The sequence below is a fragment of the Vipera berus genome, assembly GCF_964194415.1.
Source record: "Vipera berus genome assembly, chromosome: 10".
Taxonomy (NCBI): Eukaryota; Metazoa; Chordata; class Lepidosauria; order Squamata; family Viperidae; genus Vipera; species Vipera berus.
In genome coordinates, this window is record NC_138213.1 from 2,642,171 (window position 1) to 2,659,923 (window position 17,753).

General features: G+C 42.7%; 2 protein-coding genes across 4 annotated transcripts in view; one reads left to right on the forward strand and one right to left on the reverse strand.

Annotated features, from left to right (window-relative positions):
- The window catches only part of ZDHHC7 (zDHHC palmitoyltransferase 7), a 28,130-nt gene extending 14,279 nt beyond the window's left edge, over positions 1 to 13,851 (forward strand). Inside the window, exon 8 of the transcript XR_014027445.1 lies at positions 13,789 to 13,851. The gene's annotated coding sequence lies outside the window, so the exon portion shown is untranslated. The remainder of the gene's footprint in view (positions 1 to 13,788) is intronic.
- On the reverse strand, positions 3,445 to 15,115 carry LOC308672534 (hepatocyte nuclear factor 4-beta-like; the record flags this gene model as incomplete). Of its 3 annotated transcripts, none has more annotated exons than XM_081335533.1 (10): positions 3,445 to 3,581; positions 3,858 to 3,977; positions 4,578 to 4,814; positions 5,860 to 6,012; positions 7,400 to 7,487; positions 7,664 to 7,819; positions 9,053 to 9,159; positions 10,680 to 10,774; positions 11,287 to 11,458; positions 14,998 to 15,115. In XM_081335533.1, the coding sequence occupies 10 exons, from the start codon at positions 15,113 to 15,115 to the stop codon at positions 3,445 to 3,447; spliced, it is 1,383 nt and encodes a 460-aa protein (XP_081191659.1). The 3 variants fall into 3 exon arrangements, with proteins under 3 accessions (XP_081191659.1, XP_081191658.1, XP_081191657.1); XM_081335532.1 differs by having other exon boundaries at positions 3,858 to 3,992; XM_081335531.1 differs by having other exon boundaries at positions 11,287 to 11,476.
- Positions 15,116 to 17,753: the final 2,638 nt, after the last annotated feature.

Consider the following 17,753-nt stretch of genomic DNA (forward strand, 5'->3'; position numbering starts at 1 on the left):
TGCTTGTGTCAAATGCCTGGGGTTTTGCTCTCGCTTTAAGGGAAGCCTTTCCCTGCGATTTGGGGAGGTCTGGAACGGATTTTAAAGAAAAAAAAGCCGCCCCCCCCCCGAGGTCGAACCCTCTTAAAAGTCAGCAAACTCTGCGTTATCTTTTTCATGCCACCAAGCAACGGGTGACATGTCAAGTTAGGCCAGCAGGTTTTTCACAAACTTCCCCCGGCTACGGGAAGCAGTGCTAGGAACTCGGCAGAACCGGTTGTTGGAAAGGAAGTCTCTTTTGAAGTTCAGCCGGAGTTAGTTTGGAAGGGCGTCTCTCCGACGCTTCTCAAGTCAGTCCATTTGTTTTTGAAGAAGCTGCCTTAGATCAGTGTCACGAGAGTATACAGGTAGTCCTTGACTTGCAACCGTTCGTTTAGTGACCTGTGGCTGGCTGTGGGGAATTCTAGAAGTTGAATTCCAGGTGTTTTAAAAGTTGCCATGGTGGAGAAACACTATATGCTAAGGAAAGGTTCTTAGAGGTTGAAAAGACGCTATATTGAGGAAATACCCCAGGAAAGGCATGTGGGCGTTTTAAGTTCACCTAGGATTCAGATTGGTCATGAAATTCCACTCGTTCCCTAATGGTAATTATGCTTAGATTATGCTTAAAGTAAAAAAAGCAAAAAGATTGCCCCCTCTGCAGCCTCCTTGTAACCAGAAGATTCAGCGCGGCTCTTGAGTATGTGTGTGTATCCTGATTTTTTATATTTATATATATATATATATATATATATATATATATATATATATATATATATATATATATATATATATATATATATATATATATATATATATATATATATATACACACGGGACAAATCTTATTTCCTGTTTCAGCCTAGCCCAAGGCCATCGACAGGCAGTAGCCACAGCAGTGGCAGCTCATATTTGTGTACATTTTTTGGCTTCCTTTATTCTTTGTTAGCAAGTAAAAAAAATAATACACACACACACACACACACATATAAAAGAGCTGCCTTTAAGAGTTGTCCTAACTCTTAAAAGGGATGAGTTTTTTTGTTCTGTAATGGCATCGCATGCTTCTACCCCATCGCTGGGCATCTACGGGGGCGGCTGGAGGATACCCATATGATGAAGGTGTCACACGAGTGTTGGCACTTCACGTACTTATGCACCCGAGGTTGAGATACAGGTTCACCAGAACTGCATTTGCACACTGAGATGTATGGATTATGGAGGGCTTGGGTGGACACTCCTGAGTCTGGTTGATCTCTTAGAGAAGATTTTGAGTTGAGTGAAGTTCTCTTGGTGTTGATGAAGCATTTCCGATTCCTTCCATCAGCATTTGGAGGGTGGCACAGTGGCTTAGCGGTTAAAGTTGGCAGCCCAGGTTCGAGACCCTAGCAGCGCGCGACGGAGTGAGCCCCTGTCCTCACCTCAGCTCCTGTCAACCTAGCAGTTCGAAAGCATGCAAGTGTGAGTAGATAAATAGGTATCACTTCGGTAGGAAGGGAATAGCACTCCGTCATGTGCTGGGCACATGACCACAGAAAATGTCTTCAGGCAGCTCTGGCTCAACGGCCTTGAAACGGAAATGGGCATCACCCCCCTAGACTCGGTAAAGACTAAAAATCCAGAGGGACTCCTTTTAACCATAGCACTGTAGAAAGATATGGTTCCTGTCACTCAACACTGGATCCCTCTTCTTGTGGATGACCCTCACCTGAAGTCCCGTTTTTCTCATTTGCCTGTGGATTTGGGCAGACAACGTTTAGCTCGCCTCTTTAGCTGCTTGTTGTATAGTGCCTTATCTTTTTTTGTGAGTCGGGTTGCATGTTACAAGTTATGGGTCCCAGAGGGTGCTGCTGTTGTGTGGGATTCTCCTAACATCCCTACTGGGGCATGTCGACATTTAAAAACATACAGAATTGATGGAACAGAGGTGAGGAGGAAGAAGAGAGGCAAAACCACAGCTCTTCCCTTGGGCACGTTTTTAAGAAGATGTAGGTGTTTCTCCATTTACAAGCCAAATCTAGTGTTTCTTCTCCTTTCTGAGAGAACTTGATCTACCAGTACGTCCACCATGGTGTTAAGGAGGAATCCAATCCTCCATTCTTAAGAGGCGTTTCAGACTAATACGCATATAAAGCTATCCATGAGTATTTCCCCTGATAACAACGGTTGGTACCGCTTGCCATTTTTGACATCTGCCGTGCTGAAGAAATATTGAGCATTTACAGAATCCGGCCAAGGTGTGCTTGGTACATCTTAGCAAACTCTTCTCAGTCATGTGAACAGAATTTAGACAGCTCGGTCTTAGTTTGAGGTTAATCCTGGAGGAAACTGCCAATGGGAGCAAATGCAACATATGACAAAAATAAAAGTGAAAAAAGGATCAGGTTCAAGATCTTGTTGCGGTTTCAGTTCTGCCATTTGAGAATTAGGTATATTGACCTTTAAGGACCTTACTCATATAGGCCGCCTCTGGTGGGGCTGTCCTTCTGAAACTCAGCAGATCATGCAGCCGATTATGTCTGTGATTTAGCAAATATGTGCGTGGAATGGATGGAAAAGAAGTTCCTTGGTTTTCAGATCCTTGTTCTGTTGTAATTTTTTTTAATAAAAATGTGGAATAATGTTAACCGATTGAAGGTTGGTTGATCATCACCAGGCAAATGGCAGCTTTGATTTACTTTATGGGTGTGGAGACGTTACTCCAGGGGAGTTCTGGGTGCTTCATCACTGGAGGTTTTTAAGAAAAGACTATCTGAAATGTTACAGAGTCTTCTGCTTGAGCAGGGGTTGGATCAGAAGACCTCCAAGGCCCCTTCCAGCTCTATTCTGATTGATTGATTGATTGATTGATTGATTGATTGATTGATTGATTGATTGATTTAAGCGCACACTTGAGCCTCCTGTGAAGACCTAACTTTCCCACAAGCCATAAATGGCCATTCTGAAGTATTAACATGATATATTGCCTGAAGACTTTTAAGTACAATTTATTTTGTTCAAACATTGATATACATATTTTTACAAATGGTAAGAGGAATCTCAAAAATTTAGGTTATGTCCTGGGAGTATGCCGATCATATGTATGTATCTCTCAACTAGAACTATTATTGGACTATGGCCATCAAACTGGTTTTAAGACCTGCACAGAGGTAATCTCCATTTGGTGTTCCATCCAAACCAGTCCTGGTGTTTCCACCACAACACAATAGATGGGAGTGTAACAGAAAACAAACCACTTCACTGCCAATGTTTTATATGATAGTTTGCACCTGCTATGCTAATAATGTTGTGGGATCTTGGGGAGGACTCAAGTGAGATGCAAAATGATTTGGTTGGGCGGGAAACCTAGCAGTGTTGGCTGCCATTATGAGAACAAAGCTTGTTGAATTCAAAAAGGGACAACTAAAAAAATAAAGAGTGGATTTCCTAGAGGATCTCTTGTTTGGGGATGACCACCTGAGGCAAAAGGGTTGTTGGGATTTCGGATCCAGGCGTGGGACCCAGTTTGTAATCTTCACTTCCTGTGCTGGTGGAAGGAGAAGGGAGCGAAGTTTCTGGTGAAGCTGTAGAAGAAAAGATGAACATGATAATTACTTCTCATGCATATAAGCCTTCAAAAAAGTCCTTCGTGATATGTTCGGTAGATCCTATTACTCAATGGATCCACTCCTTATCTACTGTCTTCCTGCTACTATCCTTGATCACCACCCTTTCATCCATTCTGTACCACCCACCCACTCTGGTCTTCTTGTATATTCCAAGCATTTGTATCCTTTGGGTCAATGGTCAAGGTTCAACCACAATTTCCCAGTTGAAACATTGAGAAACTGGATACCTACAGACTGAAATAGTGTGAATGACTGAGCCGATTGTGTTAGGCAGCACGATGTGACCTGGAAGAGGCTCCATATTATGGCTGGAAGGACCTGGCTGGTATTGGGGCATATCCATGCTTGTTCCTGCACAAGAAGAAAGTCTTAATAATTGCCAAGCTTAGACAGCCCTGTTATACGGCTATCTAGGTTCATCATCTCTGCAAAAAAAAAAAAAACAGGTTTGGAATGAACCCCCAAGCCTTCCACACAATTGGTGGATTTGGGGGCAGTTTGGACTCTTTTGCTCCTGTATAATTATTTTGGGATTTAACGAAGTGGCCTGGTGTGTAAGGAAGCCATAACAACATCTTTTTTTCCCCTGTAATCACCAATTCAACTTGGTTCCAGCTCTTTTTTCGATGCCGAGATCCATCTGAATGCCCTTGGAGGGTTAAAACTAGCCAAGCCGAACAGAGATAGGTGAACAGGACTGCTGGTTAAAGGTATTGTGTATAGACCCAAGCCCAAAGCTACTTTTGTTATCCCACTTTTCTTGCAGCCGGTCGAGATGGTCAATGAAGCATCCCTAGTTGTGTTTTCTCCGCAACCACCACCTTGTGGGGTGGGTTGGTCTGTGTGAGAGGGACAACCTAATAGGTTCCTCAGAAAGCTTCTGAAGGAGGAGCAGAACCTGGGTCCCCTGGTTCCTACTCCAGGCCCTTCACATCTGCACCCAGGTTGTACCTCCAAGAAGCATTTCTTGCAGCAAGCTGTCAATCCTGGCCATGCCGAAGAGTTTGGCGAACTGAACTTGCTCTATCATCTGCCAGGTGATGCTCTGCAGCGGAGGGAGCAGTAGGAGGATGTCGCTGAACCTTCCCCGGGAGTCATATTGACGGTCATTGATGTAATCCTCCAGGTTGACCTGGACCTGGAAACGCATATTCTTGACTTTCCCTGGATCGCTCAGCCCTTTGCAGTCTGGGGCAAGGAGAAAGGGGAGAAACAAGGCAGATGGGGATGAACGTCAGCAAATGTGGTCAGCCACGATTACGGTGGGAACATGACCGGGAAGGAAAATCACCAGGAGAGGCAAAAGCAATAGAAAATTAACTTTGGTTCAGGACAAAGGGAACTTTTAAGACAACGAAGCCAAGATACCCACAGGAAGCTTGTCCTATCAATTGTCCCAAAAGTGCTTATTCCACGAGACAACTGGACTTTCCTTTGTTTTTCCTTGAAGAGGTCTCGCTTCTCATCCGAAAAGCTTCTTCAGGTTGTTGTGTTTTTTTTAGAGTAGTAAGCTTCCTTTGTTTGCTGACACCATTACAAAAACTTATTATATTAGCAACCCAAAAAGAGAGAGAGTAAGGAGGAGCAGTGTTTACTTCAGGTAGAAGTTGCAAGGCTGTGGCTCCCGAACCGTATCTAAGTAAAAGAGAGTAGGCTGTCGGCATTAAAAACTTGCTGCTTTGAGGAACTGAACTGAAGGAGCTTCTAAAACGGGTGTCAAACTCAATTTCATTGAGGGCCGCATCAGCATTGTGGTTGCCCTCAGGGGGCTGGGTGGGCGTGGCCTACTGGGTGGGCGTGGCTAGAGTACGTATGGCCTACTGGGTGGGCGTGGCCAGCTCTACATCATTGGCATCAAGGGTGCCTATGGGGGCCTGGGCAGGAGTGGGACAGATCTGGGGGTCTCTGGCAGGAGGAGGGTCTTTGGGTCAGGGCCAAGGCAGTGGGGGCCGTTCCCTCACTGTTTCCAGGATGGCTTCGTGGGCCGCATGAAACCAATTCATGGGCCGGATCCGGCCCCCGGGCCTTGTGTTTGACATGTCTGTTCTAAAACATCTAGAGGGGAAAAGACAGAAAATCCTTTCGTCTCTTGAAAAAGCCCCTTTGGGACAACCATGACCTGGAGCACCGTGGATCTCCATAGACATTGTCCTGTCAATCCCTATCATCCATTGGTAACCAAAGGGAGTTTTTAATCAAACTCGGGATGATGTGAAGGGGGTGGGGAAAGTACCTGGATCAAAAAAGACTATGGCTTTAAGGCAGGCATATTCATTCTCGTCGATCTGAATTTCCCGTAAGGGCTTCACCAGCTCGTCCAGGATCCTGATCGCCACTCGGGCAATTTCAAGCTCTGGACATTGCATGGGGATGATGAAGTCATTGCCTATGGAAGAGGAAGAGGAAGGAATGTTGTGAGGCTTATGATCGTGATGGCTCCAGCTAATAAAGGGACATACATATTTACACCGATTTTTCCAAGCGTTAAGAAACAGAAGCACTTCATCTATCATTCTGGCAATTTAATCCTCCCTCTTTCCCTCGATAGGGTTCACACATAACACAAGGTTTTCATGTGGATTGCTTGGAGCATAGCACATTATCTGTGATGTGAAGTAAGCCACTTGGATTAAGCTTCCCTGAGCCATAATCAACCCATGGTTAAGGATGGTCCATAGGCCACAGCCTAATGCCCTTAAAGATGAGCCGTGGTGGCGCAGGGGTTTAGAATCCAGTAATGCAGGCTACTTCTGCCGACGGCCGGTTGCCAGCAGTTTGGCAGTTTGAATCTCACCAGGCTCAAGGTTGACTCAGCCTTCCACCCTTCTGAGGTCAGTAAAATGAGGACTATGCTGACTCTGTAAACCACTTAGAGAGGACTGTAAAGCACTGTGAAGTGGTATATAAATCTAAGGGTTATTGCTCTTAAAGATCAATATTTGTCTGAAATGGTATAGGGTTTCCTGCCTTAGCAGGGGGTTGGACTAGATGACCTCCAAGGTCCCTTCCAACTACTACTACTACTACTACTACTACTACTACTAATTATTATTATTATTATTATTATTATTATTATTATTATTATTATTATTATTATTATTATTATTATTATTATTATTATTATTATTATTATTATTATTATCTGAGAAGGATCAGTTGATCACTTGCAATGTTCTCGCAGTATATGTCAACGGGGCTGGTCCAAAGAAGACCTAGGTGATGGGTGGAGGTGACTGAAATAGTGACACAAGTCACAGTTTTATGAAAAGATGCATGACGAAGTGGAGAAGAGTTACGCTCTAAATCAGTGTTTCCCAACCTTAACAGTTTTAAGATACGTGGACTTCATCCCCTGGATTTCAACTTTAAGAGGTGTGGCCTTCAACTCCGAGCATAGCAGAATTTGGGGAGTTGAAGTCCACACATCTCAAAGTCGCTGAGGTTGAGAAACGCTGCCCCAAATCACGGTGCAAGAACTTCCAGATGACCAAGTGAGATTGCTTCTGACCGGGCAGAGAGGGGGGCCTTTTCCATACAAGACCTCATCAAGCTTGCTTCAAACTGTTAATGAAGAATATCCTGGAGCTGGTGAGAAAGACTTGCTCTGTTGGCCTTCTGCAGCTGGCCAAGCCCACCGACCCCGGACACCACCCCTGATTCATTATCCCAAACCCCAATGGGCCCCTTGCAACAGTCAAGGGGTTGAGCAGCTCGGTGGGAGCCGAAGGGTGAAAGGTTTTTTTTTAACCTAAGAAGAGAAAATTTCTTTTTACCTAGTAAGAGAAAATTTGTGTATGGAATGGAGCGCTTTGCAACTCCCAGCAAGAGATGTTCCCCTGCGTGGGCTCTTAGCAAGGCAACCTGAAAATTGCAAGAGACAGAAGGTGTTATTGCCTACTTGAGGAACCCACATCTTCAAAACCGTTTGTAAAGAAACAAACTGTTCAGCGTTCGAGTTAGGAAGTTCACCAACCGCCCTTGTGCAGGAGGAACCATTTAGGAGCGTCAAACTGGGCAAAAGAAGGTCCTCTGCTCACCTGATCGTCCAGGGGAAGCTCACAGAACACGGGGATGCATTTTGCCCATTCCACCAGGGCTAAAAGCTGCTGCTTCATCGATTCACACACGTCGTTGATCGTGGCAATTTTCTTCATGGCGATCTCTGCGTTGTGCACAGGACGGAGAGCTGAATACTGCAAGACAAGAGGCCGGGTAACCACACACACACACCCTCCTCAGGGCACTAAAGCTCTCCCTTTCCCCTTGCCCTTTCGTTCTTCCTTCCCCTCCTTTTCCAGAATAGAGAAAGGAGAGACATTCATTTACTTTCCAACTGTATGCAAAAAACTAATTTTGTACTGATGAACAAATAAACGAAGAGATGATGCTATCCTGCCAAATCCACATTTTGCAGTGCAAATAGCCAGGGTTAAGTCTTAAGAAACAGTCTGTATAAAGATGAGAGAGAAAAACAGGAAAGAAAGAAAGAAAGAAAGAGAGAAAGAAAGAAAGAAAGAAAGAAAGAAAGAAAGAAAGAAAGAAAGAAAGAAAGAGAGAGAGAGAGAAAGAAAGAAAGAAAGAAAGAAAGAAAGAAAGAAAGAAAGAAAGAAAGAAAGAAAGAAAGAAAGAAAGAAGAAAGAAAGAAAGAAGAAAGAAAGAAAAAGAAAGAAAGAAAGAAAGAAAGAAAGAAAGAAAGAAAGAAAGAAAGAAAGAAAGAAAGAAAGAAAGAAAGAAAGAAAGAGAGAGAGAGAGGGGGGGGAAGGCAAATGCGCATTATATTGAAGAAATTAGATTGTAAAAGGTGCACTACTCAAAACAACAGAAATGCCTATGTTTGGGGAAATATTCTTCAGCATGCATGCCCATTTCAATGCATTTTTTAAATGAGCCTTAGATTAAATGGAAACGGTAATTAAATTTACAGATGAAAACATGTGCAAATGCAATGGGCACATTTTCAGAAATGAACAACAACACTGGAAACATCAAAGCAATACATTTTCCCTTCCCTACTCCATGTACGTATGTATGTATGTGTACTTGTACATGTACATGTAGATATGTATGTATGTATGTATGTATGTATACCACTCCGTTTATTTGGGCATAATAAGCTCACATAGGCCCCCTAGCTCCAGCAGGTGGCAATGTATCACAAGCATTCCATTAACATTCTGAGTTAAAAATAAGAATGCAACCCTCCCTCCCCACTGCAAACAGATCCTTCCACTTTTAGAGTTGAAATAGATCAAAACAAATTCTGGCTGGGTAGAAAAACCCACCTGGGGAGTTGAGTGCAAAGCTATCTATTAGAAATAAACGGGGCACTAAAATAAATGCACAGTTAAGGAACTGCAAGAAGATCTGGGGAAAGTGCATTATTTATTTATTTCTCCTCCTCCTTCTCCTCCTCCTCCTCCTCCTACCTGCTGTGCCATTCCTTCTGCCTGGGTGAGGATGGTGATGGACAGTGCCCCGTTGTCTTCATAGCTGCTTCGCCGGATGCTGATCCTGTCCCGTTCGTTCTGTACAGCTTTTTGGCAGGGAAGAAAGAAAGAGAGATTGAAGAATTGGCCGCCTGCCCAGGGAACGACCCTTCAGTCGATGGATCAGACAATCAATCAAGTTGTGCCATCGTTCGGGAACGTCTAGCTGAGGTTTCACTCTTCTGGGTGCGGAAGTGAATCCTGCCAAAGATGCTTCCCAGGGAAGACTTAAATGGACTTAAGTAGCCCCTTCCTTATGCAGGTAGCCCTTGACTTGCCACAATTCATTTAGTTACAACAGCACTGAAATAAATTATTTGCAACCGCTTTTCACACATATGACCATTGCAGCATCCCCAGGGTCACGTGATCAGAATTCAGACGCTTGGCAACTGGTTCATATTGACGACAGCTGCAGCGTCCCGGGGTCACGTGATCCCCTTTTGCGACCTTCTGACAAGCAAAGTCAGAGCTTAACAACCGGGTGACTAATTTAACAACTGCGGTGGTTCCCTCAACAAACGGGGCAAGAAAAGTCATAAAACGTTGGCAAGACTCACTTAACAAAATTCTCACTTAGCGACCTAAATTCTGACCTCAGTTGGGGTTATAATTTGAGGACTGCCTGTATTAGGTGGATTGCCATGAACTTTATTTCATCATTTGCCTACTAGATTAAATACAGGATTCCCAAGAAAATGTGGGTGGCCCAAGAGGTCCAAATAAGAGTTTTAATATCTAATATTTATATGTTACGTATACGTAAGGCTATAGGTCTATACATGTGTTGTATATAGTATGTTTTAAATTTGTGTTATGTATGTGTACGCTTGAGAGCAAGCAACTAAATTTCATTTTTAATGTGTGCCGCTGTGCCCACAGGAAAAAAATGACAATAAAGGTTATCTAATCTAATCTTTTCAGCACAAGGAAGGAAATGAATCCAGGGTGTCCTACAGCTTCCAATCTTTACAGGACACTCATTTCAAATTTACTCCTTACTCTGTGGTGACAACATAACTCCCTTCTTTCTGAAATATATCCTGTCTACTCATCAAAACCATAAATCACAGGCTCATTTCCTGCCCCCCCCCTTATGCACAAGGAGATGCAATTTATCATGTGCTGCGGACCTACATTCAGAAAATTCATGTTTGTCTTCGGAGTGTCATTGTTTTGCTGGCATAGTATCCTCATGCAAAGCTGCTTAGATGCTGGACAGGGTAGACTAATGCATTGCGATGAAGGGAGAAGTTTCAGGCAGGAGAATTGAGGAATTTGGGGGTCTCTGGAGTCGGCAGAAATTTTCATTAGAGCATCAGAGCTTTTTCTGCCCCTCTGATTATAACTCAGGGGAGCAAGATTAATCTGGGTTAATCTGGATCTTGAAACGTTTGGAAAAAGACCTTCCTTCCTTGCTCATTTGTGACTCATAAAAGATACTGACGGAGTATTGCTTACGTGGAACTTACTCTGAGTCATTGTCTCATCCAGAGGATAGAGAGATTACACAGCCAGCAACACAAAACGGACCATATCACACTCTGAAACAGTTGGAGGAGATTACCTTCCTTTTTCATTCCTGCTCGGAAGCATTTTTTCAGACGGCAATATCGGCACTGGTTTCTCTTGTCCTTGTCGATCACACATTGTCGGCTGAACCTGGAACGGAAAAGAGGTCAATTTTGAGGAAAGAGAACAATTTATTTCCCAACCTGGATTGGTAATTTTTTTAGGGCTGCTTTAGCAAAACACATAGCACATTTTCCTGTCTTTCCTTGGAATTTTCCTAAAAAATATGAGGAAATTATATTAGGGTGATTCTGCTTTCCTTCATTTATTGCCCTTGTAAATCATTACCTCTTCTAAGAAATAGCTAAGGACAAAGTTTATGCTTGGGAGAAACTAAGATGTTTCCCAGGGCTACTAACGGTTGTGTCATGTGAAGATCTATGGACTTCAACTCCCAAAATTCCACAGCCAGTAGGCTTGAAGATATGCGGACTTCCTCTTCACACACAACACACTAGTGTGTACTTGAAGAAGTGTGGACTTCGACTCCCAGAATTCTGGAAGTTGAGGGCCATTCCTCTTCAAGCCTCTAAGGTTGAGAAACACTTGGAAGGAAGTGGAAATTTCCCAGAATTCCCTGAAAAACGACAGCATTTTTATACCTGCATGAATACATGTGATTCTTCCGGACGCTCCGTCTGAAGAACCCTTTGCAGCCATCGCAGCTGGAAGCACCGTAATGCTTCCCAGTTGCGCGGTCCCCACAGATGGCGCACAACGAGTTAATCCCATTGGCAAGTAAGCCATTGTTGCCGGTCTCCGAGACAAGGGCCTCTACGGGGGGAAAAAAGGCTGTCAGGCAGGCATCCTGTCAAAAGGTCAAGATGGCCGATCGCCATTATTAAGAATGATATGGACCAATAAAGATAACAACAACCCAATCCAATACAGGTAGCCCTTGCCTTTTCACCACAACGGAGCCCCAAATTTTGGTTGCTAAGTGAGATGTTTGCTAAGTGAATTTTGCCCCATTGTATGACCGTTCTTGTCATGGTTGTTAAGTGAATCCCTGCAGATGGTATTAGTAACACGGTTGTTAAGTGAATCTGGCTTCCCCATCCTCTTTGCTTGTCAGAACATCACAAAAGATGATCACATGACCCAGCAGGCCTCCTAAGCACATGCCAGTTGCCAAGCGTCTGAGTTTTTATCACATGCTGCAATGGTCACAAGTGTGAAAAACTGTCATAAGGCACTTTTCCTCACCGCTGTTTGTAACTCTGAACTGTCACTAAGCAAAACGTGGCAAGTCGAAGACCAGAAGAGAAGAGAGTCTAGAGAAGAGAGAGAGAGAAATGTTGGAAGCAGCAGAAAAATCACAGTGAACCTTCAGTAGAAAATGAAATAAGCCGCTGAAACGGAATTGCCTTTAGCAAGAAATTTCCTGACAGTCAGAACAATTAACTATTGGAACAACCTGCCTCCAGAAGCTGTGAATGCTCCAACACTGGAAGTTTTTAAGAAGAGACTGGATGGCCATTTGCCTGAAATGGTGTAGGTTCTCCTGCTTGAGCAGCGGGTTGAACTAGATGACCTCCAAGGTCCCTTCCCACTCTATTATTCTGTCCATTCCTACCGTCAAACCTTACAAAGAATTAAAAATGCTGGCAAAAGACATTTTCTTTACACTCACTTGCCCAGGATCCCTCCTCTAATTGCTTGGAATTGCTTCCTTCACTGGACTCTCCTCTATTCCTTTCCCTAAATTTTGCGAGAACTTTTTCCTTAGTGCATCATGTAAAGTTCTTGGACAGACCTCTTCGATTACATCAACAGGATTGGTCCAGAACTGACCCTTTTGGCTCCACTTCTCTAAAGCTGTTTTGACCAATTTTTCAAGAGGGTGCTTACCCAAGGCAAACACGTTAATTTCAAAACAGCTAGTTCCTGAGCAAGCTGGTTTACTTATTAGCTCATAAGCAAATACAACAGTACCTGCTGGAAACAGCCTTCACCTTTAGGAAAGTCTAGCGTGTGGCGTTTACAACGTGAACTTTTACCGTACATCAAGATTCTAGTCTTTTGGAAACCGAGAGAAATTCAGAGGCATTTTGTCGCAGAAAGGGAACGAAATGTGTTCACAGGGGCGCATCTGCGTGAGATGGGCAGCTGTATAAATTCAATCAATCAATCGATGAAACAAAAAGGGAATGAACTGAATTGGATTGAAAGGAGCCTTTAGGCTTAGTGCAGAAATTTAAATTCAGCCCCACCTGGGAGGAGATGGATTGTCAGTTCATATTCCATCTGGGTTTCCCATTTAATAGGCACAAAGATGACTGATATCTAAAACCAGCCCATGAAAATGGATTTGCATAAAAATCACAATCTCAGGACGTCTAGGTATAATGCCAAAAAAATGGATATTTCAGTCAAATTACTGTAAAAAAAATGTGGGTAAGCAAGGCCCGGGTGTAAAAGAACTTGCCTCTGAAATATGTTATTACAGGAAATCCTCAGCTTACAAGTTTGTTTACTGACTGCTTGAAGTTACAACAACTAGTGACTTATTACCGTTTTCGCGCTTACGACCGTTGCAGCATCCCCAAGGTCATGTGATCAAAATTCAGATGCTTGGCAACTGACTCATATTTTTGACAGTTGCAGTGTCATGTGATCGATCCCCTTTTGGGGACCTTCTGACAAGCAACTGGGGAAGCCAGATTCACTTCACAACCGTGTTACTAACTTAACAACTGCAGTGATTCACTGTGGCAGAAAAGGTTGTCAAATGGGGCAAAACTCACTTAACAATTGTCTCACTTAGCAACAGAAGTTTCAGGCTCAAGGACTTCCTGCATTCTGTAGGCCTGGGTTTTCAACTTAACCCCTGACTTCCTGTTGGAAAACACCCTTGGTCTCCTCAAACTCCAAAATGTTGCTCGGAAGTTAGGATTGGCAATTCTACGCAAAAGAAACCATTTCCTCTGTTCCCGCGGTCCATATTTTTGTTCTTTTAAAAAAATGAAATAAAAGCTTTCCAATTCACTCTGAAATTATCAGGTGATTTTCTGTGGCTTATAGAACTGAACAACCAATTGTAAAATCTTATAGCTTTTACAATCCATTCTCATAAAACCAGTATTTCTTTCTCACGTTTTAAGTCTCTAGATTTTCATCCAACCAGGAACTTCTATCGTTGTTGCCCTCGTTGGCTTTTTAGCAAGATTCAGACCCATTGCTGGCAGTTTTGAAGAGAAGTTTGACAACCAGGTTGGTATAAGGTCTCCTGCCTTGGGCTGTGGGGGGGGGGGTGTTGGACTAGAAGATCTCTAAGGTCCCTTCCAGCCCTACAGTGATTCAGAACAGCAGGCACATACTTCCTTAGTAAAAGAAGTACGATTTTGCACTGAATTAATAAACAGTATAGTTCACAAGAACTGAATGCCAAGATATATGTGGACGAAGAAAAAAATATCCCGAAGGAAAAAATCACGTTAATGCCATCTTTCTTACAGTCTCCAAAACAGGCAAGCATCAGTCACAACATTTTGTAAAACAGCCCAGACACTTAACACCAGCCTTAAAGAGTCACATATTTATTCTAGCATTATCTTTGTAGATTACTGAGCACAAAATATATATATATATCATCCGGTGGATAATCTGGCACCTATGGATATGAATGTTTGAACAGTGGACACAAATCCCAGCTATACTAATTCTCTGGGAAGTTTGTGAAGAAAAACACATCAATGTTTGCTGAGCAACAATGGATTCTAGATGGCCTTCCCCCCCACCCCCAGCAAGAGGAAAAAGACATTTGTGGGTAGGCAGAGAAAGTAATTTCATGGAGACAAGACTGCTAAATTATCTATTTCCCCACCCGAACGAACCCTTGTTTATTTCATGCTCTGTTTCTACATGCGCTCATTCTCTAAATGAGGTGGCTCAACTCTTTGTGTGCTATCTCGTTTACCAAAGGCTCTTGACAAACACAGTGGCCCTTTGTAGGAAAGACATTCCCTTATTTCTGAAATCTACCCACCAATTTTAGGAAGACAGACATCCAGACATAATCCTAATCCAGTATTTGGCCTTACTAGGTCCAACGAAGCCAGAGCTATCTTGCTGAGAACGATTAATGAAACATTCTCTACATGCAGCTCCAGGAAAGTTATCCAGAAGTTTGATCTGCCATCGAAATCCCAGGTCCTGGTATCAGCCCACAGCCCAGCACTTCTGTTCCTCAGAAAGTTCACCAGGACAGGCTGCTACTATCCACCCTTCGACCCCACCGTATCCTTTGTCCACCAAGAGGGCAACTAAGATAACAGAGGCTGGTTGGAGAGAGGAAAGACGGATCTCCTCACCTGCTGAATTTGTGGGCAGCACCCTCAGGTTTTCAAACTCTAGCATGGTGTACGAGGAGTCGAGAGACTCAGCATAATCTGGCATTTCCATGTCCATTAGGCTTTGACAAATCCTCATAATTCCTGTCAACACAGGCGGGCAAGGCCCCCGCAACCCAGCTGTCAATCACAGCTAGGGTTCCTAACACAGAGGTTTGACTACTACTCTGAGCTCCCCGGATGACAAATCATTACCTAGCTCCCCACCCCCACCCCACCCCCACCCCGTTTACTCTCTCCCAGCATTATCAGGAGGTTGCAAGGTATAAATGACCTAGTATATTTATTGCTCTCTCTCTCTCTCTGTTTCTCTTCTCCCATGATCATGATTATATGATGCTGATAAGGCTTGGCTCAAATCAACCTGGATTGCATCTTTGGTTCAATAGCGTGCAGTTTATGGCAGTCCTTGAGTAAACATTTTGAAAAGTGTAGACTGTAAAAGGTGGTCCAAAGAGATTTGTTTTAAAACACACACACACACACACACAGAGAGAGAGAGAGAGACACAAACCATCCACATTACGTGGATTCTTTTCAAGGTCTTAGCAACAATGACCTGAAGATCATTCTCCATGTTGCCATATTGAAACCAAGGGCTCTCTTACCTGTAGCCTGATCTATCTGACCTTCAAATTTTTAAAGAAATATTATACCGTAAATAAATGTCAGTCACAAAGTGCCCCCCCCACCCCACCCCCCACCAACTTCACCTCTCCACCAAGTGAAATGAATTTTGGATAGAAATATATTGGATCCAAAGATATAAGAGACTTTGTGTTATTTAAGACAAGGCGATATCTCTATTTATCAGAGCTTACAATGTAGAAAGGTTTGGTTAAGGCAGCCTGGAGCAAAGCCAAGTTTTTATTATTTTGCATGAGATATAATTTAATTGTGCAATCTATCCCTATTGATTTAAAAGAATAAGGAAAGCACAAAGGACTCCTTGAATAGATAAGACTGTGTATTTCTTTTATCCTTGGACTATGTCCTGACATTTCCTGTAATGCTAGCATCAGCTCCATTAGATGTTAATTAGGGTACATTACTCTTGCAGATAATATCCATGGTGGTAGAACATCACTAACTGGGGAATGTGGGTCTTTTTAGATGCAGAGATCACACTCTATAGCTGCCCATTGATGTGTTACTCAGGAAACACGCCTATCCTTGCAAAACACTCTGTGACTGCTGCAAAAAATTACAAGGATGCTTAACTTTCCTCGCAATGTTCCTCCTTCGGATCATATAAAAACTGTATTTCCAGTACTCTGAGCACCAGTAGAAATATTCTTGATCGGTGAAATTGGCAATTCTCATGTTCCTTTTCTTTTTCAGCCAGTGTGACGGAAACACTGGAAAAGTCAAATGTTCTTATTTATAAAGGATTAAAAAAAATATTTGAAGCCAGTCTAACTTGGACAATCTATAATTCTCTTTTTTCTAGAGATCTGAGGAAAACGGTAACTCTGTGATCAAACATATGCTATGGAATTATGAGGAATTATGCTATGGAATTATCTTCAAATTTATGTACTGAACCCAAATAAAACTTTTCGGATGTTGTCTTGATGTGGGGTTTCCGTCTCTCCCACAAAGTTCTGGTTTGTGGTGGGAAAATAAAACAGTTTAAAATATCTTAAGAACAGAGTCATGCGTGGATAATGTTATCATATAATTTAGCCGCTAGATGGCACTAACCCAATTCTATGCACTTATTATATGTCATTCCAGAGAAGAAGTCATAGATAAATGATCTCAAGACCCAGGAAGTTAGATTCAGGTGAAATATTAAGATAAATGCCCCAATAATACGAGCAAGTTAATAGCGGAACCAATTATCAAGGAAGGCAGTGGCTGCTCCTTCACTGAAGATGTTCAAATGAAAGCTAAATATCTGTTAAGAATACTGACATTTAGATACCTTCAAGGAACAGGTGAGAAACTAGGTGACCTCTTTGTTTTCCTTGGCTATTTGCCTTCAGCACAATTTTGCATTGTTCAACGGCTAACAGAGAAGAGAAAATTGGCAGTTTCCAAAATGCACTTAAAATGGCAGGATAACATGAACAGCCTATACCCAGCAGCCAGTAAAAATGCTTTGGGAGAAAACATATAATTAGAAACAGCATGCCAGGATATAATTAGTGGTGTGAAATCAAATCATTGGACTCTAATTTTATAACTACAGCCATAACAAAAATTACCCACAACACATGGCTCTGTAATCAGTGGACTTCTGCACCGACTTATTTGTGAATGGCAGGAGTTCCAGCCCCACCTGAGAAGACACTTCTGAGATTTTGTGTAACATGTAGTGATTCTTTTGTTTCTTCCATAATTTCTTCCCATTACTAGCCAGAAACTCTACAATTTCACAGCGACTCCACGAGTTTGTGTAAAAGTTAAAAATGTCCCTTGACCCAAAGGTGTTTTTTTTCAGGAGGCAACTGGACTTTCTTGGTTTTCTTTGAAGATGTTTTGCTTATTATCCAAGAAGCTTCTTCAGCTCTAGATGGAAATGGAAGAATTTATATTCCTTGCAGACAGCTGGTCATTTGCATTCTCTCTTGCTGTCCGCAAGGAGTATAAATCCTTCCATTCCCCACCATCCAGTCAGAGCTGAAGAAGCTTCTTTGATGAGAAGTGAAATTTCTTCAAAGAAAAACAAGAATGTCCAGTTGCCTCCTGAAAAAGAATCTTTGGGACAACCA